The sequence below is a fragment of the Lonchura striata genome, chromosome 4, assembly GCF_050655825.1.
Source record: "Lonchura striata isolate lonStrDom1 chromosome 4, ASM5065582v1, whole genome shotgun sequence".
NCBI lineage: Eukaryota > Metazoa > Chordata > Aves > Passeriformes > Estrildidae > Lonchura > Lonchura striata.
Window position 1 is genome coordinate 49,391,073 of NC_140706.1, and position 21,680 is coordinate 49,412,752.

Consider the following 21,680-nt stretch of genomic DNA (forward strand, 5'->3'; position numbering starts at 1 on the left):
TTTTCACATTAGCAGCTGTCTCTAAATCAAGTCATTGAGATTGAAGCAGTTCCATCCTACAAAGAAAAGGTGGCTATCTTGGGTTTTTAAGCACCTAAATACATTTATGAGCCTGGTCTTTAATATTTTTAACATTATTTTGTGCAGCAGGATTTGGATAATGACATTTCTAGTCCATGAAATATTCCAATGTTTCCATTAAAAAATTCAGAACAAAATATCTGCATTTTAATATGTCCCACAGCATGAATTTTTAGAGAAACTTATACACATAGCCATTAAAAGATCTTGGTTTTCTTCTGCTAAATTCAAGTTCTTTGAAGTTCTACTTTTATATAAAAAATTTAATATATGTAATAGGCTAAAACCCAAGTACTTTTAAAAACAATTTTTAAAAGGACAGAAAGCATAACTAAACAAAATATTCCTGCTCTGTTACAACTGCATTTTTCAACTCTGTTTATGGCAGTAAGTATAATGAAATGTACAGGTAAGTCATAGGTAATTTCTGGTGCAATATGGCAATATTAGGTGTGTTTGCTAAAATACAGATGGAGCAAAACAATAGAGCTTGAGGTTGGTTTGCTCTTGTTTTTATCATTCTGCTATAAGAGTTAAAATAACCATCAATGGAAAGGATAGCAAGCATCAGTGGGAAAGGCTGAAAAACTTAGTGTGATTGTTTCTTCACTTCAGTAAATCACTGAAGACTGTGTATTTCTTGTAACTTTTTATTTTTGCTTTTGTAAAGACTTTGACAAATTGACTCTTCACACCCACACTGGAAATTGTCAGCAGCCCACAGCAAGGTAGCACTCTGCTGTCCACATTATTACCTGTTTTATGCAGTGGTGCTTCAAGGATATTGAACAATATGTGAAATTTTTACATTCTCTAAATCTGAAGGGGATTATTTGAACCTCATAGGAAAACTGTGCATGAAAAGGCAATGTTATGCTCCAAGCAATGTGAACTAAGAAAGAATATATAAATACAGCCAGAGACCAATAAAGCTGTAACTGCAAATCCACTGTGGCTGTAAATGGTTTTCCTTTAATAATGAAATACCACACTGGCAAAAATGAATATATAACTCATGCTAACCCAACCCTTATTGGACTACAAAATAATGGTATTTTAAAACAGAGAGTCCTTTCATTCTCTAGAGTGCTCTTTGGTCATGCTTCAAGTTTTCTTCTGCAACTAGGAGGGCTAAAATCTTACATGAAAAGATGTAGAAACTGAGTCATACAGCCACTTGTTCTGAGGCTTGAAGTGAAACTGCAGCTATCCCAACACTGGCAGTAACACCACAGTTGTCAGGAGTACTGATGACCAAATTTCTCTGTGAAACAAAGCACACGTTGGCACTGAAGCTAAGTTTCACAGTTTGAAGAAAGAAAAAAAAAACATTTATTTAATAAAGGAAAACTTATTTGCTGATAGGAAGGGGGGAAAAAAGAATTATTTTCAGTGAACACATAGAAGAATAATCTTTTGCTGCAAAGATCTCTAGAAGCTTTCGAAACCTTAAATTATTTCTTTTTGACGAAAAAAACCTGTTTCCATTTACAAGAGTTGTGAGAATCTCTTCTGCAGCTCAGCTAATCCAAGTCAGAATCTGCAATTCATATTTAACCAGAATTTTTCTTTCAGTGAGTTATTTGAGCTGTCCCTCTTCTGTTCCTATTTTTTGTTACGTGCATGCTCCTGCTGCTGCCCAAGTTTGATCTAGCAGAAGTTAGCTGCCTTTGAAATGAGCATGAGTATCTGAGAGGGACATTGTTCTCTTGGTGTTCCAGGAAGCAGAAAGTTGTGTGACGGCTCTCTGATGTAGAATCTGAGTTGCATGACACAGTGTAAGGCAAAGACACTTGGCTCTTTCTTTTTCTCCCAACCCCTTGTGTGAGGCTGGGGAGGTTTTTCAACACTTCTACCTTTTAATATGGGTGCCTACTGCAGGGCTGTAACACTCTGTGCCCTTTCTACCTTCAGTGAGTGACAAAGAACCATCAGTCACCATCTTAAGCTGCAACAACTCCTTGGGGTGCTGCTGTTCAGATGAACAGCAAACAATTACTCATTTGGGTATTCTGACAGTTTCTCTGGGCCTCAAAACCCAAGGAAGGGATTCTGTCCTCATACCTTCATGCCTCTTACATCTTGCAGAGATTTCATTTCAGTCAATAAAATAATATCCTTTTCTGTATCCTTCTTCAGCATTAACATTTCAGGTGGTAGCAATAAAAGGTTAGAGTCCCTCTTATTACATTAGGAACAGTACTAACCTGGGATGAATTCACTCTCTGTGTTCAGATTTGTCATCTTTATTGAAGGCTCTGTGCTGCAGCAGTTATTGCTTTCCTAGCCCATTCTAACTTCCAGTCCTGCATCAGCAAAAAATGAGCATAAAAACAGAAAAGCTCTGATGAACTTGGCACAAATGTCATTTTGTGGCCCACCACTTTGTGAGTCAAGGTTTTATTTCTGTGAGAACACAGTCCAGCTATGGAGAACTTACATGTTTGCATCTCTTATGGGTGCAAATACCCAAGTTTGTCCAAATGAAGTGCCAGAAATTCATTGTCTAGCATCAGATTTCTGTTGAGCGCCAGCTTCTGTCACCTGCAGAGGATGTGTCAGAGTTCTAAGATGTAGCAATGTAATTCCTTTAAACAAAAGTTCTGTCAATCTTCTCCCAATTAACAAGCAATAGGACAAGAGGAAGTGGCCTGAAGTTGTATTGGGGAGGTTCATGTTGGATATAAGAAAGCTTTCTTCACAGAAAGGGTTGTCAAGCATTGGAAAAGGCTGTCCAGGGAAGCAGTTGATTCATCATCCCTGCAGATATTTAAAAGATATGCAGATGTGGCACTTTGGGACAGGGTTTAGTTGTGGACTTGGCAGTGTTGGGTTAGTAATCAGGCATAATGATCTTAAAGGTCTATTCCAATTCTATGATTCCACACATAATGCCAAGCTGCTACCATTTTCCTCATCCCATGGATAAAACAGCACTGGGGCTGGAAGCAGTGTGGGTTAGGTCTTGGAAGTTCCTGCATGTGAAGCCATTCCAAAATTTCCCCTTACAACTAGAACCTGTCATGAAGAAAAAACATGTTAATTACTGAAATAAGTAAAGTTGACTATTTAATTAGTCAGATTGTTTATGAGGTCAATTTTTCCACAGTTTTTCCTGTGAGCTGACAAAGAGGGAGAAGAGCAAACATACTGCACTTCATTCTCATTGTGGTTGAAGGTTTGTGATTAATTGCCATCAGCTGGATTGAATCTCTAAGGGGCAGAGCACAGGACTATTACAAGATTGTGTTTTGATAGCCTTTAACTCTAGTGCTCTGCTGAGATTTCTTCCACAGAAGTTGGTGAAATTGCTGTAAGAAGGAGGGATAACAAAATTTTGCAGCGTGTCCTGAGGAGGAGAAGAGAGTCTGTGCTGGTTGATTACACAGCTCAGATAAGAGGCTTGCTTTGGGGGTCTGTGCTCCCATCCCACAGCACAGTAAGTACCTAAAGAAAAGAATAAAACAGCCTTTCCATTACTAATGGAGCAGATACAGTCAAGGCTAGTTGCAACTTATCAAATTAAAAAAAAAAAATAAAAAAAAAAAAAAGGACACATTTTTATGTAAAGGAAAACCACCTACCCCAGCTCTAACTCTGCACAGCCCAGAGCCTCTCACTGCTGGGGCACCTTGTTGGAGCCACTTCCTCTCCCTGTTCTGGTGGGCCTTGCATCCTCTTGGTTGCAGGATGGCAGCTCTCTCAGGGACATTCTCTCACATGAAGCAGCTGTGATTTTCAGCAGGGCCACTTTACACAGCCCAGAAAAGAGCCAGATGAGGGCTCTTGTTGCTTGTTTTGCTCCTCTGTTCCTGGCTGTGTTGTTCCCCTCTACCTGGGCTCACTCACTGCTCACAAATATGTGCTTTAAAAGTAGCCTAAGCTCCAGTATGAAAGCTGGTGATGTACAGCATATCCTAAGGAAAGATTTAACTCTGCTCAGAAACCTTCCTGACCTCACAACTGAAGAAGAACAAAATAATGTATTAACAAAAACATGGTTCACTGCCAAAGAAAAGGAGTTCCTGTAAGGACTGAAACAATAAATCTCCTCTGTACTGAACTCCCAGAGGGAGTATGTTGTGTTTCCTCCTGTTCTTTATCAAAGTCCCCAAAATAAGCAGGAATGGGCAGTGACCAGGCACAGTCACCACACACCTTTTTCCATGGAGTAATTAAGGCCTGCCTCGGAGTGAGAGAGCACTCCCTGCCCAGCTGCACAAGGGAGAGCTGACTGCTACCACCAGGCATGAAGCTCCTGGGGACTGCCTTCTTTTTCCTTGCTGTACTCTCTGTTTGCACTGTAGGAGGTAAGTTCTTTGGCTTTTTTGGATAGACTTGTCACATCTCTCAAGTGGTTTGTGAACAAAAGCTGAGCTGTCAGTCGCTGGGTGCTTTTTCTTCATTTCTACTGCAGTGATTGAAAGACTGTGTGGTGGAGGAGAAGGCACTAACTGGCAGTTGAGTTATAGGTGTTCCGTGAAAAACTTTCCTGCCATTGTATTTTTGTGACAGCTTTCTTTCTAGGTGTCATGAAGCTCCTAAATATGAGAGGATTCAAAAGCAGTGATGTATTTACAAAAGTTTTCAGTTCTGTTTTTCTTCTACGTGTTAAAGCATTTTTTGCAAAGATGGCTTTAAGGGACAATTGAAATGCCTGAAAAATTTTGCAATTTTTGCTCTTGCAAATTAGATACATCCTGATAGATTTCCCTGAGACTATGCCAGCAATAGGTTTGGCCAAGAGTGTCTCTAAGAAATTATTTTAGTTTCGGTCTCAAAGACAGAGGGACTTACAACATTTCTCAAGTGTCAGATAATGAGGGGTGCAAGCCTAGGGGTCATATTTGTTACTGGGTGCAGTATCTTTTAGATATGGTTCTTAAATGCACAGATTTAATTCAACTTTTGGTATTCAGGTGGTCACTGAACTGATGTTTTTGTTACTCTTCAGCTTGAAAGATCATGCTTTTAAAATGGAATTAACTAGTAAAACCAGAAAGGGTGAAAGAAACTGCAACAAGGGCCAGTGTCTATCATCACCTTTGCCAAAAGATGCATTTGAAGTAAAATATGGTTTTTATCTGTGCTTTCATTTCCTGTCTCTGGGCTACAACTTCTACAAATGCCTATAGATTGCCTGAAGAGGATCTATTAACCAGAACTTAAAAATTTAATAATACTAGATTACCTGATCTAAATGAAATTAATCAACTTTTGCTCAGGTTATGTGTTGAAATCGAGTCTTTTGTGGTGTATCTTATGCTATTGCTTGGGCTTGTTGCTGTTAGGAAAACAGACCAATAAAAGAGATGGAAAATAAGCCTGTGCCACAGAAAGAAGTGCTTTTAATGTTATGTTAAGTAAGTACAAGCCCCAAATGTCTGTGTTGAAGTACTATTTATTCCCTGTCTGCTACTCCTAGCAAAAATAGTCTTCCTGTCATTGTCAAAGCTTTAATTTCACAATTTCTGAAACGCAAAGTGGAGTTGCATCAAAAAGAGCATATTTAACACAACAGTCCATAAAGCTTACCAGAAAGCTATATGCAAAGGTGGGAGGAATCCTGCTAATTTTGTACAGTCCTTTCTTAAAAAAGCATGATATGAACATGGCAGAACTGATGACAGTGAATAAGCAGATTTTAGATATGATACATTTGTTCTGAACAACTTTGATTATGTAAAAACAGAAAAAAAATATTTTTAACACTTAATTGCAAGGTAGACGCGGTAGTGAAATTCTGTTGGTAAATTCACATTAGAAAATTAAGAAAATTTATGGGGTAATTTGGAGTACATCTTTTTCTACTTTGTGAAACCTAAAGTTATATATTCTGGTCAAGCTTGCTTCAGGTAGCCCCATGCACCAACCTGTTAAGAGAGAAGTAATTTTATTGTCTGTTGTGCAAAGCTGGACCAAAGTATTTGGATTTCCACTTTTTGTGGTCTCTAAAGTGCTCTAGTCATCTGGGCTGTAACAGCAGAATCTTGTAGTCTGAAGCTGGGAAGTGATGGTGAGGACACTCACACTAGTCTCATTTTTTTTTTTATCATTGGAGACAGCAACAAGTTTTTTCTCCAGCTGTTTGTAATATTTTAAAATTATAAATAGTAATAAAATTATTATATAGAATATAATTTTTAGCAAAGACCACCAAATCCCACCCTGGTGTTTTAATACTCCCCCCTGGGTTTTGGAGTAGTTTGCCTTCAAAGCTCACCAAGACCAATGTGTGGGCTTCCAACTTTTTCATGCCACACACAGGGTACTTGCCTGTGTATCTTTTGTATATCATACAGAACTGAACTAGGACATTTCCACTGTGGTTAGTAAAGAACATACCATGTCTCCTGTGAGGCTTCCAAATTTCATCCTTTGTCTTCAGCTGTATGCTCATAGTGCTTTTCTATGTGATTTTCTTACTTGTCTTGGGATCTTTCACCCTCAAAAGCCTGTAATGTTTCACTGGAGTCTGCCCTCTGTCAGCACATTACTAGAGGCTCAGTTATGTACAGATGTGGGGGCTGATAGCCCCCTGACAACTTGTTCCTCCTACCTAGACTTTTCTCAATCTTCTGGGAGTTAAATTACATGCTAAAACAGGAGTTCCTTCATGCTCATCTCAAGGTGTTCAGTTCTCCTAGCATATTGCCCTTTATTCTTACCTGTTCCAAAATGTAGCTCAAATAAAAATGCTTTCTAGGTTGGTTCATAGCATTTTCAGCTTTAAACAGGCAGCACTGGAATGTGTCAAAAAATACAATGTCAAATTATAGTAATCAAATATGAATGCTCTTGAGTCTGCCTTAAGATGTAATTACACTAAAAATGTGTAAATGTGAACTTTTTTCCTTCTAAAAGATGAGAGGAGAAGCCTTGGCATGTGCTTATAATGTAAGTGCTTAGATGTTGCGTGTTCTTGTGCCTTGGTCTTGGAATACAGCGCGGCTGCACAGCACAGCAAAGATCCTCCCCACAGTGCTGGTAGCACAGCACTGCATCCTTCTCACTGAGACACCCAGGCAGGCTTCTTGCAGAAGTGGTAGCAGGGGACAGTGAGCTGTGCTCCTCTGCCATCGGGCTGGATGTGCCCAGGCTGTGCACCTGAGCAGAGGGGCTGGAATGAATCCCCTTGTGTTGGACACGGCCAGGGCTGGGGTGTTAACACCCGACTGCTCGCCCCTGGTGACAGCCAGAAGTAGCTTTATCTGTCAAAGTTAATGGCACTACAAAAAACAAGGCTGTTTTTCTTTTTTTGAAAGGTAGGAGCAAATCTTGGCAATGAGAGTTTGGACCAAATGCCCCTGAAGTAATTTGGAGCTGCTCCATTTCACTGTGGATCAGCCCTAAAATACGAGTTTCCCAGTGCCTTTCCTCATTACGGGGATGCTGTGTAGCATCCCAAACCTACAGCACAGCTGATTAATCCCAACTCCCAGGGCTCTTATAGTTACTACACACATTTGCTGCTGTCTGAATGCTGCTGTTGTTGATGTAAATTAGAGGAGATGGATAGCCTTTTCTTTTCCAGCTTCTGCGCTCTCTGCTCACAAGCCCTCAAGTATTTTAAAAATTAATTTTTAAAATTAAATACTAACAAAACTGTTTTGAGCAGTGAAATATTTTGAAAATGCTCTTACCTCACTCTGGGTGATTATTCATGTTTATTCTCTGGACAACCAGCAAGGCACAGTCAAAGTGGATCATTGTCTCCTTTCTGAAAATTTGAGAAATGTGAATAAGCTTTAGATATGACTTTCATGCACATTTAACTTGCTTGAGCCAAAACTTTGGATGTCTTGAGAATTTTCCTGTTGTGGAAAAAAAAAATTATTTGGTGCTTTCATTGTTTCTGGCAGTTTGCCAAGATTGGCTTTGTGAAAAATAAAATTATAGTGCTGGAGATTATGATAGCCTTTAATGGAATATTGACTTTTTATTCCTGTGCAGATTTTTTTGGTTTATTTTTTTTCCCCCACATTCCTTTCATTCATTAAATCCCTTGAATATTGGGGCAGCTTTTGACTAATGAAGTTTAAAGGTGTATTTATTACTGGACAGGAGAAAACTGCATGTTGTATCCCCAAAACTGAAAGCAAGTTTACTGCATTTACTGAGGATAGAAGCAGATGTCTTGATACCTGCTTGGTTATGATTTACAGCCAAAATAAATGGAAACTGAGTATGAAGGGCAAGTTGCCTACAGCATCCAGCTCCAAACCTGGGACTACATAACACTGTATAACATGCCCAAAAATTCGTTGTCTTCTCTGAAAATTTACCAGAATGTTTTCTCTTTTCTTTAGCTGACTCTTTTTATCTGTGTTCAAACCTAGAATTTTTACTAATCTTCACTAGTTTATAAATTAGGAAAGAAGATTTGCTGAGTTTTGGTATGGTTTGGTTTTGTGGGGTTTTTTTCCTAATTAGGAAAGTACCTCGAATTTGGACTCAGATTGTTTATGCATCTGAGTCCTGTGTGGAAAAACCTGCTAAAGTACTTGAACTTCTGGTTTTTTGTATTGTTATTTGTACTGCCAAAGTAAAAATTGAAAATAATCTTTAAGAAACTCTTAACCTTGGGATGGGAGTACTTTTAACTGCTACTATTTTATAGCCAGACCAAGTTCAACATGTAAAATTAGTAAAATCTCATGGAAAACCATAATTTTTATTTATGGCCCTTATGAAGCGAGGGGGAAGAGGGTGGTGTTATTTGTCATTTTTGCTGCAGTGGCTCAAGGAAGACTCATTAATGGGTTTATTTTGTAATTCTGTAAACAGAGAGACAAAGCTGGATTTGTGTGTAGCAGGTGTTATTTTCAAATACAACCAACCACTTTTGGTTTCAACTAGCACTCTAAAAATGGGTTCCTCTATTAAAATAGGTCTCCCTTTAAAACAGAAGGGTCAAACCCCTGATTTGCACCACATCCTGCCCTGCAAGTCACTGTCATTGTTCCAGCAGCTGACATATCAGGTAGCAATACCTTGGCACTCCTCTTGTGAAAATGGATCCTTGGATGCCCTAACAGTGGCATGTGGTATCAGCCAGACCTACCTGCCACAGGAAATGGGGTTTGACACAATTGAATATGATGTTATCTCCACACTGTGCCTTCTGGCCCTACCTCCCCATGGAAGAAGTCTGAGCTGATGACCACTTGCTAATATGATGACTTGGAATAAAATTCAGCAAGGTGATCTGCTGGGGTGTTGTAGGAAGGAGTAGAAAGCCCTCTGCTGCCACCCACACGTGTACTAGAGGCTGGTCTGGAAGGGTCCAAATTAATTTCAAAATATTTTTTTTCTCAGCAGTCAGAGTAGCCAACAACCCCTTTCAGGCCAGAGTAACTAGTTGGTGCTCCAAAGGTTATGTTTCCAACTAAGAACAGGACAAGGAATTTCTGACTGCTTTTATGTGGAAAGTGGATACTTGCCTTTGGTACAAGTGCAGATTCTATCCCGTTTATCAGATCAGTAGAGTAGTTTTACAACAGTTTTGAGTACTTCCTTTTTTTTTTTTTCTTTCAATGGCAGTAGTGTGCTTCTAGGTGTTAGCTGCATGTTGTAGGTAGCAATGCATCTCAGGTTTCTGAAACCACACAGCAAGTGGCACATAATTTTGTATCACAATTATCTGCTGTAACCTTTCTGCCTTGCCTTATCACTCTGACAAAATTGTGTTTTGCTGGGATGGGAACACTACACCAGCCTTGCTGTCTGAAGATTTCTACAAGATAAGTAACCATTCTAAAAATTATTAAAAGTTCAGTTTTTCTTAATGGTCTGATTTCTTAGTGTGGTACTTGGTTTGAGGTGTGTCAGTGTAACTTTAGGGTTAAATCAATTAACATGATGATATTAATGAGATGTTTAGTCTTCCTGCAGATTTCTTCTTTCGTACTCTTTAACAGGAGATTAATGTTGGGTTTGGGCTTGAGAAATTTGGCTATTGAAGCAATTTATAAGAATGGCAAAAGCTTTGGCTTTTAGTTGGTCTGAGGAAAACAATGCCAGGAGATTTTCTAACCTTCCTGGCCGATTTGCATTATTTTCCTTTATAAAATACTTATTTATTGAGGTGTCTTTCCACAGCATATTAATTACTTGAGGTGATCAGGACCCCATATATTCCTTTTCCTACTTTTTCCCATGTTAAACATTGAGTCTAAGGTTTCAGTTGAAATACAGTGTTGATAACCTTCTAAACATTATTATGTGGATTCTATCTATCCCATTGTGAGGATAGCCTTAAATCATCTTTCCTAGACAGATGAATAACTCCTCATCTCAGCATGGGTTATCTATCACAACAATATAGATGATGTAAATACAGGTGTTTGCAAAATCATTCAGAGGTTATAGAAGCAAAAATATCACCAAATATTTCTAGACAAAATGGCAAAAATAGGTGATGGTTACTCTGCAAAGAAATATGTAATTTAAATGCTTTCCACCCAAATTCCTGGTCACGTGTCCAGTAGAGAGGGGCAGCTTTTGGCACGATACATGGCTAATGCTTCCATGGCCATTCAATGTCCACAAAAGCAATAATTTGGGGTTTTTTTTACCCAGGAATTCTAGACACTCTGAAAATTCTGCCAAGCTGTCAAACCTCATCTACCCCTAACTCCTACAGATGCTCATGAAGTCAGAAATTTGTAGTGTATTGAAGAAAGTGGGATCAGTGTGCAATTCCACTGTTGTTACTCATTCAGCATAGGACTGCTAAAACCTCTTTCTGCAAACTACTGAATTATTTGAATTATGGAGCTTTCTGGACATCCTATAGAGTCCAGATGGAGTCTGGACATCCTGTTTTGATTCAGATCACATAACCCTTGGAAGCTGTAGTTACATCAAAGGCTATCTGCCCAGAAAGGCTCTTCCAGCAGCACAATTTTAGGTTCTCTTTAGAAAGGTTTTTTTTCTTATAAGAGTAGTTTATAAATATATTTCCTGTTATTCAGAAGATAGCAAATGTATAAGTATTTAAGAAACTATTGGGCTTGCAACAACTCACTAATTTCCAACAGGCCAACAACAAAAAAAGGGACTTACTAATAACCCAGTCTCTGAGATGTGCAAGGGAAGGACACAGCACACATACTAGAGGCAAAAAAATCTTCCCAGTGCACAGCAGTTTTTTGGTTCTCTGCACATTTTATCCTGTCTAGTCCAAATGGCTCCAGAGGACTCCACTACTTTTGCAAGCCATTCCTAGTGCTAATGGAGTTATGTGGCTGACATGTCTTAATGCTCTTGAATTTAGGTGAACTAGTGCACAATTTATCTTACTGACTTAGAGATGCTTTCTTGTAGTGCACTGTCTGCTTCTTCCCTAATTGCTTTCCCCTTGCATTTCCAAGAGCTGGCAGAAACCGCTGTTTCCAGATGCAAAATGGAAAGTGGGGATTGATCATTCATGGGAGGAAAGGTTGAAAAAGAGCAGAAAGGTTTGTGTAGGAATGGAACAACTTATTCACAACGTAATAGTTGTAATTGTCATGGGAATACAATTGCTCTAATTGCCAATAAAAATACAAGGGGTGTCTATAGCTGTTCACCAGCATGATGGGATAAGCTCCCAGCTCACCATGGCTTCCCAATGAACTGACTGGGAGCTGGAATTTTAACAGGCCTGAGCATCCTGAATGTGGGCCACTCTGTTCCCTTAGGAAGCTATTTTTCAGAGCGGGAGCAGTGGGAGCCAGCGTGGCTAATGCAGCAGTTCCCACTGCTCTTTGATAGGATAAGTCCTCAGTGCTGACACTTTGTTTCAAGTGCTCTTTGTAGTAACTTTTTTTTTTAAATGGGAATACTTCATTACATAAAGCTTGTAAGAAGAGTTTTAGTTTTGCATCTGACCTTAGCAATTGTATCAGATTGGTAGAAGTTCAGAATAACTTGAGTATTCCATCAGCTTGGCAAAATAGAGACCTCCTCCTTGGCAAGAGGAGGTCTTCATCAGCTGTATGTGCCAGTTAGAGAAATGAGATATTTTTGAAGTGTACCCTTCATCCTTGCATATAAAGTAACTCCAGGGAGACTGTACTGCACTCAGGGCTTGCAAAGCCCATTTGGGGCCTTCCCTTTGGGATATTCTGTACCATTTAACCTTCATTCTAGGCAGTGTGGAAAAGATGAAGAGAGTCTCAATGGACCATTGAGTACAGAATTACATTAATTATAGAAGCAATTTACAGTGTTTCCACAGAGTTTTCTGACAGGAACTGCTTTTTGATGTTCCAGAGGCTTTCAGAGCTTTGTCAGGAACAGAGTGGCATGGGTGGGTGTGGCTAAAATGGGTGTCTAGGCTGATCCCGGATGTTCTAAAAATAAATACATCATAGCAGACATTGCAGTGACCCTTTCCTGAATTATACAATTAGTCATGCTGCTGGAGATGCACTTGGGTCACAAACATAGCACAGAGCTATATGACTTTCCTAACTTCTGCAGCACATTGAAAAGGAGAGCTGCTGATTGACCTGGGCTCAGCTTCCGCTCTGGCTGTTTTGTATCTCCCTAACCAAACGTGCTCTTTCATGAGAAACAAAAATAGGCTTGCCAATAGCATGTTAAGGAAAAAGCATTGTAAGCATTACAATTTTCCCTCTGCCTTCTGGATGGGGGTGACTTGCACCAACACTTATTTTTTCCTGTTGCAAGGAAAGGGGCTCTCCTTTATTTCTTTTTCTTCTGCTGCTCAGCAATGCACAATATGTATAAAGCTTTCTATATGAAATTGCACCCTCTACAGATATTTTTCATTTGACTAACACAAGACGGGAGGGTGGTGGAAGCTCATTTTCTGTACTATAATGTAGTCCTTAGAAACTCCTACCTTTTATCTTATACATGGATAAACAAATATATCACAATCAAAGGGTGGCAATCTGGTGGTTTAAATAGCTTTAAAGGGTTTAATTAAAACCTATTAAATACTTTTAACAGGTTTAAATAAAGAGAAGTGCAGAGCTTGGAGCTTTCGTTCAAGGAAGGCTGGAGTGCTGATGAGCATGCTGAGCACATTTATTTTTCTGTGGAGTGCAAACAATGTACTCATCCCTCTGTAGTGCACAGTAATAGAGATATTCACCAACCTTCACGTGAGCAGAAGGCACACTGAGAAAACTTGTGATTAAAAGCCTTTCATAGGGAGTTTGCATTTCTTCTAAGGCAATAAAAAAAACCTAAAAACTGGCTATTTAAGTGCCCAGATTGCTGTGTCCAGACATGCAGAGAGGCAAATCATGCTGTGCTTGGGTTGTTTCAAATATTCAGTAACAGGGGCATTCGGCCAACATTTCTCATTAATGTTTTGAGGAGGGGAGCCCTCACCAGCCCACGTGGGCTGAGGCTGGTCCTTGTCAATATTTCTCTGTGCAGCGGGTCCCTAAGCAGGAGCTGTTTGCTGGGTGCTGTGAGCAGCCTTTGTGGGAGCCTTTTGCCCGGGGGTTGGTAGTTCCCAGGAGCTCTCTGCTGGTGCTTAGTGTTGGATCACGCTAGCCCCACGCCTGGGTGAGCAGGAGGAGCTCTGGGCAGTGCTGGCACCAAAGCTGCATTTCCTGCCTTCTCTCTGTTCCCTGCTGGAAAAATTGTGGCAGCTACCTCCCTTTCCTTCCTGCCCTCAGCTCTTGCTGCCAGCTGCCTCCAGACCACCCAGTTTATGTTTCCTCTCTAGAAACCAAATCCCACATTGCCCCAATTGCTCTGCGCAGTCCCATGCAATGCAGGAGGAACCCTGCTCCTGTCTCCTTTTCTAGCTATGAGGCATTATATTTATGCATTCCATTCCCTAATATCCACCTCTTTCAGCTGTTTTCAGGTGCTTTTGCCCTTTGTGGGGAGAGTGTTATGTGTCTCTCTCTGATCCAAGAGCTTATTCTCCTTGCCTTTGTGTCTTCCCCTATGCTCATGCCTAAGTTTTCCCCACTTTCCTGCAGCAGGCTGTCTCTGTCGTGTGACACCAGCCTGCAAAGCAGGACCAGCAGCTACAGAGAAGAAGTAGAAATTTGACCTTAAATGTAAGATCTCCCCACGTAGGATTTGTGTAGTATGTTTTTGGTTTGTTACTGAAGAGAGATGTGACTGGAAGGAAGGTAACAGCTTGGCAAACCGGAGGTGGTTTCCCACCTCCCTAGGCAGCAGGAATCACATGCTTCCAGCTGGTTGGCATCAGGCAGCAAAGTACGTGGCCTTTCTCCCTGCCTTATGGTTTTAGCATTGCCTGTAGTGTCTAAATACACCTCACAGGTGTTCACCTTAAACATGGCCAGTGTAACTTTGTTCAGGCTCTGCACTCTCCTTGCAGCTGCCAATGTGAGAATTTCACAGCGGAGAAAATCCTGAAGTGGAAAATGGCTTATGTTGCAGAAGGCTGCATTAAGAGCTTTTGCAGCAGTGCAAAGCCATTGTGAGACCAGGCTGGAAAAACACTGCAATTCTGGCTTTTGGTGAAGTTGCAGCATGGGGCTGTTAGTGGGGACACAGCTTTCCTTTCACCAGGGGCTGTCACAGCCTGAGTGGTTATGTGCAGGTCCTGTCACAGGCACATCTGAATGTGTGTGTGAGGCATGCCACACTTTGGGTATTGCTTTGCATACTAAAGAAATATGAGAACATGAAGTTTGTGTGATTTTTTGAGTTTGCTTCAAATTCATGAAGTTTGCAAATGGCTTTGTTTAATATAATATTCTTCTACACACTTAATCTGCTGTGTCAGCTGTTGTCAGCTTCAGCCATTCATTCACAGGATTACACCAGAACCTTGGTTCCCATTTAAAATCTTGTTTATGTGACTATAGAAGGAAAATCTTAAGTGTGAGTCCTTAAGGATTAAATGCCAGAAACTATTAAATACTAGAAACAGTATTACTTCTATAAGATTAATTCTGTCAGAAAAAATATCTGGGGGTGTTTTATCCCCTTTTTTCTGAAAATTTATTTCTGGAGTGTTTCATTAACAGATTTTTTTTATTTTTGATCTTTGAATAGCAAGAAAGGAGTTGATGGTTTGAAACAGCACTGTTAAAATTGCACTTAAACTTCTTCTATCAGTACATCTGTATTTTTGTTCTTTGGGTAATATGTGAACCTTTACACAAAATGCACTACAAAAGAAAAAATAAATTTATCTCAAGGTTTAGGATAAATTATCATACACTGGGAAGAAAGACAAATGAGTAATTAAAACAAAAATGGGAGAAGTGCAAGGACTGTACTGGGCCTGGGGAAAGACCAGATAAGAGCATGTAGAGATGAAGCAGCATGAAAGGAAAGAGAAAATGTAACAGAAAACAGAGCTCCAAGGTAAGAGTAAACAAGTTGTGTACGGTGTCAGGCAGCAGCTACTTTTTGGGACCTCTGAGTTCCCAGATTAGAACTAGATTTTCTTACAAGGACAGCTATCACTTTCTCAAAAAAATGAATTTTTTTTTTTAATGAACTATACATTGTTTACATGGGTACTACTGGAACAGTGGTTACAGGAGGCTCTTTCACAGTCATGAGAACTGGTAGAATTATCATGGGCTAGAAAGAGATCACAATTTATTCCTGATGGTGTGGAAAAACAGAAATCAAGAAAGCAACTTTGACTTCTCTGTGACTTGTGTGTAGTTGCAAAAGCTCAGGGTCACACAAAAAAACATAACATCCTGAGAGTGTAGGTTTAGATCAGAGAGTAGGTTTAGGAATATTAGATCAGATATTAGGAAGAAATTTTTTACTGGAATTAAAGTAGAATTAGTTAGGTGAGGTACTGGTAAAGGTTGTCCAGGTATGCTGTGAATGCTTATTCCCTGGAAGTGTTCAAGACCAGACTGGATGAGCTCTGAGCAAACTGGTCTAGTGGAAGATGTCCCTGCCAACAGCAGGGAGATTGGACCTAGATGATCTTTAAGATCCTTTCCAACTCAAACCATTCTGTGATTCTATGATAATACATAATAGACAAACATAATATAAACACCTGTTTAAGATTCTGCTTTATAACCTTGGAGCAAGGAATTATTGTGTGAAGGTTTCCTCAGGACACCTCTTTGGTAATTGTTTCCAGGTAGAGCCTACAGAGCATTGGTCAGGTTTTGAGTGGGAACATATTACATCCTCATCAGAAAAATGGTGAAAGCACCAGCTGCTGGCTCTTATGCCAACAGTTTGACACAGGCACTGAAATACCTGCAGAGTTTATAGTTCAAATTTCCCTTGTCCATTACCTCTCATTCAAACTTCAGTGGACATCAGTATATTCCTTTGTTTTGGCTGCAACTCCTCACCTACTGACTGCTGTTGTTGTGCCTTCCATTAATCCTTCCCTCTTTAGGCTGAGCAAATGCAATTTTTGCAATCCTTCCTTGAGAGGTCATTTTGCTCTAGACTCCTGATGATTTTTATGGTTCTCTGCTAACTCCCCACCTCCAGGAATTCGCATCCTTTTTCACATGTTTCTGAAGCTGGACCAAGTACTTCATCTGAATGAAACAATTTTAGCCATGAGATTTTCTCTATTTAGTGCAATATCAAGTGAAAGAAATGTCAAACAGGCCATTCCAATTGTTACCTGTAACAAGAGTGACTTTTCCATAAAAGTAATTTCTTTTCAAAGTTAGGTATTGATGCCAAACCAGACAGCACTTAAATTCAGTAATTTATGTAATGAATATAATCAATATATATTTTGAACTATCTATTAATATTTTAAAATGTTTTTGATTTGGCATTCACTTTGTATTATATGTTTCATGTGGTGTTTTAAACTTTGTGGTTTGTAACCTGTAGTATCCTGTAGGGTACAAACAGAAGTACTGATATAATAATATGCAATCATTCCCTTTTTTTTCTGTCCTGATTATAGCAATAACAGGCACCCAATTAACATGAGATCAGAACCTGTCTATCTTTCCAGTGTAAAGGTAAAAATAATAAAAAAGAGAGAGAAAAGGTTATGAGAACTCCAAGCTCTGATCTTAAAGACTGAAGCCTACATCAAAAGCTGCAGTCTGAGGACAACTGTAGTTATCAGTTAGTCCTGTCTAAATTTAAGGACTCCTTCTGAATTTAAAAGAAGAAAGTAAGTTCAGTGTTTCGGTTCATCCTTTTCAAAATCTGAAGACCAATGCTTTCATTTTAGAACAAATATATAATTTAAATCCAACCTAGAAAAGACAATAAATGGAAATTTTGTGAACCTGAAAAAAAACCCCAAACAAGCCAGTTACTCTCTTTTCAGTTTGGTCTTGTGACCATGTGACACATGTTCTTGGATTGCTTCTTAATTCCTTTGTATTTTTCCCTGTGACCCTGTCTTATTGTCTCTGGACCTTTCTGCCCTTCTCTTCTTTCTCTCTTGTTCTGTTTCTCCCAGTCTGGATTTCTTTTTGCCTTATTGTCTACTTTGAAACATGTTGGGTTTTCTTTTTAGATCTTACCACCACTAGCATCCCCCCTTTTACTCAGTGCAGTGTTGTGTCTGAGAGCCTTTTAGCTCCCTGTGGGTTCTCCAGACACAAGGGTGCTGCATCATGGGTTGCCCATGCTCCTTCAGCTGGGTTTATTGCCAGCAAACACAGCAAATGGCAATGTTTCTGGGTGCAAACAGTGGCTCAGTAGATTTTGGCTACTCCTATGTCAAAGTACATCCATGTGTTCTCATATCAAAGGGATCACTGCATTCAAATTTGCTAAAAAAACAGGCAATTGTAACTTAGTTGTCCATCATCTGAGCCTGTAGCCAACCTGACATGGGCAGGAAAATTAAGATTTCCATCCCTTTATTTGTCTATCAGCCATCTCTAATAGTGAAAATTATTTTCTCTATCATTTTTTTGATCTCTTGCTTTTATCTCCCATAGGATTCTCCTTAGTTACAATTTAACATTGCAAATAAGAGCATATCTTATTCCTGATGGTGTGGAAAAACATGCTATCAGTTCTATCATATCTTTTAATCAAACAGTTCCCCCCACAATCCTGTCAAGTTTTAAACATTTTTGCATTATGTTTTCAACTTATTTTTAAAGTGTTGTTAATTATTCACCATTTTAAGAAAACAATTAATTCATAAAACTCTTTTGTACTCTGTTAATTGAATTTATTTTAGTTTATCTCTAACCTGTGATAAAATCAACAAATAACGAGTCATAATAAAACTGTAACTTATATTCACTTTTTTTTAGTTTTGAGGAAACCTTGGCCCATAAACATGGTTATTAAATGGAACAACTTTAAAGGATGAATAATCTAAGTATTGCAATGAGCTTCCTACAAAGTCATGCTGAGTTAGAGGAAGAGTTTTGGAAGAGTGAGGTTGGGAATGAGCTGATTGGCCAGCTAGTACATTTAGCTGGCATTACAGACATGGTAGATATTGAGATATGTTAAAACAAAACCATATGAAATGTAGGCACTGTTGAAAAAACATTCTGTTCTAGTGCTGTGGCCTTGTGGTGTGGGGGATTACAGGAGCTTTGTCAGCAGCACATAATGAGAAGGAAGAGATGGAAAAATGCTTGCAATTTGGGGAAACAAGATTGCCTTTAGGTCTTTCTGGATAAAATTTGTTTTCCAAGTTTTTCAAGTGTGGGATATGAAGCATTAGTCTGACTGGGTAACCACATGGCAAGAAAACCTGTATTTTCGATGCAGTGTGCACGAGTCTGTGCATGGTGTGACTGTGTCCATGTGTTCTGGGGAGTAGCACTGGAGCAGAATATAAGGCCCATAGGAGACTCATTTAATTTAATTTTATATAAGATATGCCCATGGCGAGCTAGGACAGCATGTGCTATGAAAAGGCATTATGGAGGCAACAGCATACCTAGAAAAGATGCCCAAGAAAGTGGGGCTCCCTGGGAAGGGGCTGAGACCCGTTAGAAAACATGCAGGTGTCAAGAGGGCTGATAACACACTGCTTGGAGAGGAGTTGTAAGGGCTTACCTGGTTAGACCTTAATACACTTTTGCAGAGCCCCTGCAGTTGTATTACATTGTTTGGTTGGGTTTTTTCCCAGGTTAGATCTGTGGCTCTTGCAGGCTTTGGGTGATGCTCGTAAAATTTTAATCGGAGCGCAGTACACTGAGCAAAGGGAACAAAACTGACTGTTCTGCCCTGTAGCCAAAAAAAGAGAGAATGCCAGCAGATATTACCATGAATGGAGTCACACAAGAATACTGACATGCTGTCCTGACTCAGTTTAGCATGTCTGTATTACAGCATGCTAATGGAGCCTGACAGGATGTCACGCTTCAAACCTGACAGCACATGGGGATTAGCCTGTGCCATTTTCCTCTCCCATTCAGTTACAGAGTTGATCTATTCCTCCTCAAATGTACCCATACTTGTCTCACAGAAATCTAAAATGCCTGGTTAAGAAATGCCTGTTTCTGTGTCAGTGCAGCTTTTTCACCCCCTTCAACACCCCCTATCTTCTTTTAGTAGAAAAACACAAACACCACAGCAGTAAGACTGAAAATCTTGTTTGAAGCCAAAACACTTTTTGAGTTATGATGTTACAACCTTGCAGCACAGTAAGAAGAGACAGATTATACTGCTTTATGTTTGTTGAATTTCTTTTTTTGGATTATTTATTTGTTTTGTAGTATTGAAGAGCCGCCTTCTAATGACCTTTTAAGAATGGCATCATTTATGGCAATAAAACCCCAATAGCTGGAGCACTGCATTGAGGGCAATAGGGAAAGTCAGTCTTTCAATGTGGTGGCTCTCGAGCCACGTTCTGGGAATTCTCCTCTTCCTCACACATTTAGGGATCAGGGTGATGCTGAAAAGCCCTCCTGAAGTGCTTGTACTAGCCAGGGAGCTAGTACAATTTTGTTACTTCAAGGCAGGAGAAAGGCTGCTTACTCTTGTGGCCAGTTATTTTAGTTAATCCTCCACCCTGAAGACTCAGAGCTGTGGTTGTATTCAAGGAAAGGAGGAGATAGCAAAAACCACTTTAATTGCCTCCATTTCCCCCCTCCCAACTAGTCTGGGAAAAGAGCATGCAGTCCAAAGTGGGAGGCAGCAGCAGATGCTTCCCATTACAGCAGTCAGGGCAAAATGAAGAGATTTAGGCTATAGCTTGAAAATGCTGGTAGCAGAGTTATATGATTTGGTTGCTTCTGCTGATAAGCTTCTGAACTTGATTTTCCAGGAAGGTCCAGCTGCTCTCTGCTTTTATGACTGTGTAGTGCTAAATAGATCTGGAAGGTACAGAAGTGATAGAATTCTTTCTGTGTTTCTTTCAGAAGATGATAGTCAAACCACTACTGTCAAGACAACCACTTCTGCAATAACATCAAAAGCTGGTAAGAATTCCAATTTGCTGTTATCTGACATTCTGAAAATCCTGTTGTCCTTCTAGCTTTCAGCTTTTCCAGCTTCTGGGAGAAACCAGGCGAATTATTTCATCCAAGGTGATAATAGAGCAATGTACTTCCCCGAATCTCTTATGAAACTCCATTGCAAAGAAAGGATTGAAATATCTTAGAAGGGAGACAGTTAATTTGAGCAGGTTGCACTTTTTGTTTCAGGTGAAAAAGGTTCTCTGAGTTCCTGTACTCTCAAGGAGTGGTTCAAGTGAGATCAGAGATTAATAAATTACCAAAAACTCCCAGTTCGGGAGGATTTAACAGAGAAAATACATGCTTCAGATATTAAGTCTGTCGTTGTGGTCTACATTTTCAACTGTCAAATTTAGCTATCTTTATTGTGCAGCTTTGTTATGAAAATTTATAAAAAATCAATATTGACCATATTTCAATCATGTGAACTCCTTTATTAGTCTGAATATTGAAGACTGCTGTATTTAATAAGTTATATGTATCAGAGAAGACAACATGGACACACTATTTTATTTTTTGATAACTGGGGATACTAATGAGTCTGCTGTGGAGCTGAAAGCATTGAGATTATAAAGTATATACTTGAAGTGCTAGTAATGGAGGTGGATAAGATGCAACCAGGTGAAATATATGTATATTATATTTTTTACAGCAGAAGATTTAGACCTATTCTAATTGTGTTGCAGCTCTTTTATGCAGTTCTCCAAAACCCTGATGTTTATGTCTGTTTAAAAGATACTTCATAAATGTACCTCACATGAGTTAACTCTTTGGATGTTTCACTGAAATTTTTCTTGAAGCTTTTTTTCATAGAAGGGAAAGCAGTGTTAGTATTTATGCCGCTATGAGGAAAGCATTAGAAATGCAGTATGAGATTAAAACAATTTGTGAGTATAGAACAAGGAGGCCCATTCCTTGAGGCATTGCTATTCTAGGTGAACAGCCAGAAAACTGAGAGCAGAGAAAGAAAGTAAAAATTATATTTCAAAAGTTCCAGTGTGAACATTGCATTTAGAAATACTTAAGTCGTATGAGAGAAAATTACATGTGGTGCAATAGTTTCTTCCCATTTTTCCATGTTTGTTATCCATTAAAAATTCTAGGAGAGGTAGTATATGTAGGTAGAGGTAGTAGTCAGGTGTTTAGTTGAGCTTCTGTAGCTGACTGTAGCACTTCCTGTTTGCATTATATCACAGAACTGAAAGCTGGACTCTTAAATCGATTAGTTATGGGTTTTTTTTGTCCAGA

The 21,680-nt window shown here is 39.4% G+C and overlaps 1 protein-coding gene and 1 long non-coding RNA gene across 3 annotated transcripts in view; one reads left to right on the forward strand and one right to left on the reverse strand.

Annotated features, from left to right (window-relative positions):
- Nucleotides 1-218: 218 nt before the first annotated feature.
- Nucleotides 219-4,070, reverse strand: LOC146767626 (uncharacterized). Its single transcript, XR_014955178.1, has 2 exons — nucleotides 3,666-4,070; nucleotides 219-3,099 (listed from the first exon to the last, which is right to left on the reverse strand). It is a non-coding gene; the product is annotated as an uncharacterized LOC146767626 (long non-coding RNA).
- Nucleotides 4,071-4,193: 123 nt separating this feature from the next.
- The window catches only part of EMCN (endomucin), a 53,245-nt gene continuing 35,758 nt past the window's right edge, over nucleotides 4,194-21,680 (forward strand). Inside the window, exons 1-2 of one of the 2 annotated variants that reach the window (XM_021531439.3) lie at nucleotides 4,194-4,391; nucleotides 20,337-20,396. In XM_021531439.3, coding sequence (XP_021387114.2) covers nucleotides 4,331-4,391; nucleotides 20,337-20,396 — 121 coding nt within the window. In that variant the 5' untranslated portion in view covers nucleotides 4,194-4,330. Of the gene's footprint in view, nucleotides 4,392-19,948; nucleotides 20,247-20,336; nucleotides 20,397-21,680 lie in introns of those variants that run through there. The other variant, XM_031504702.3, reaches the window with a different exon arrangement.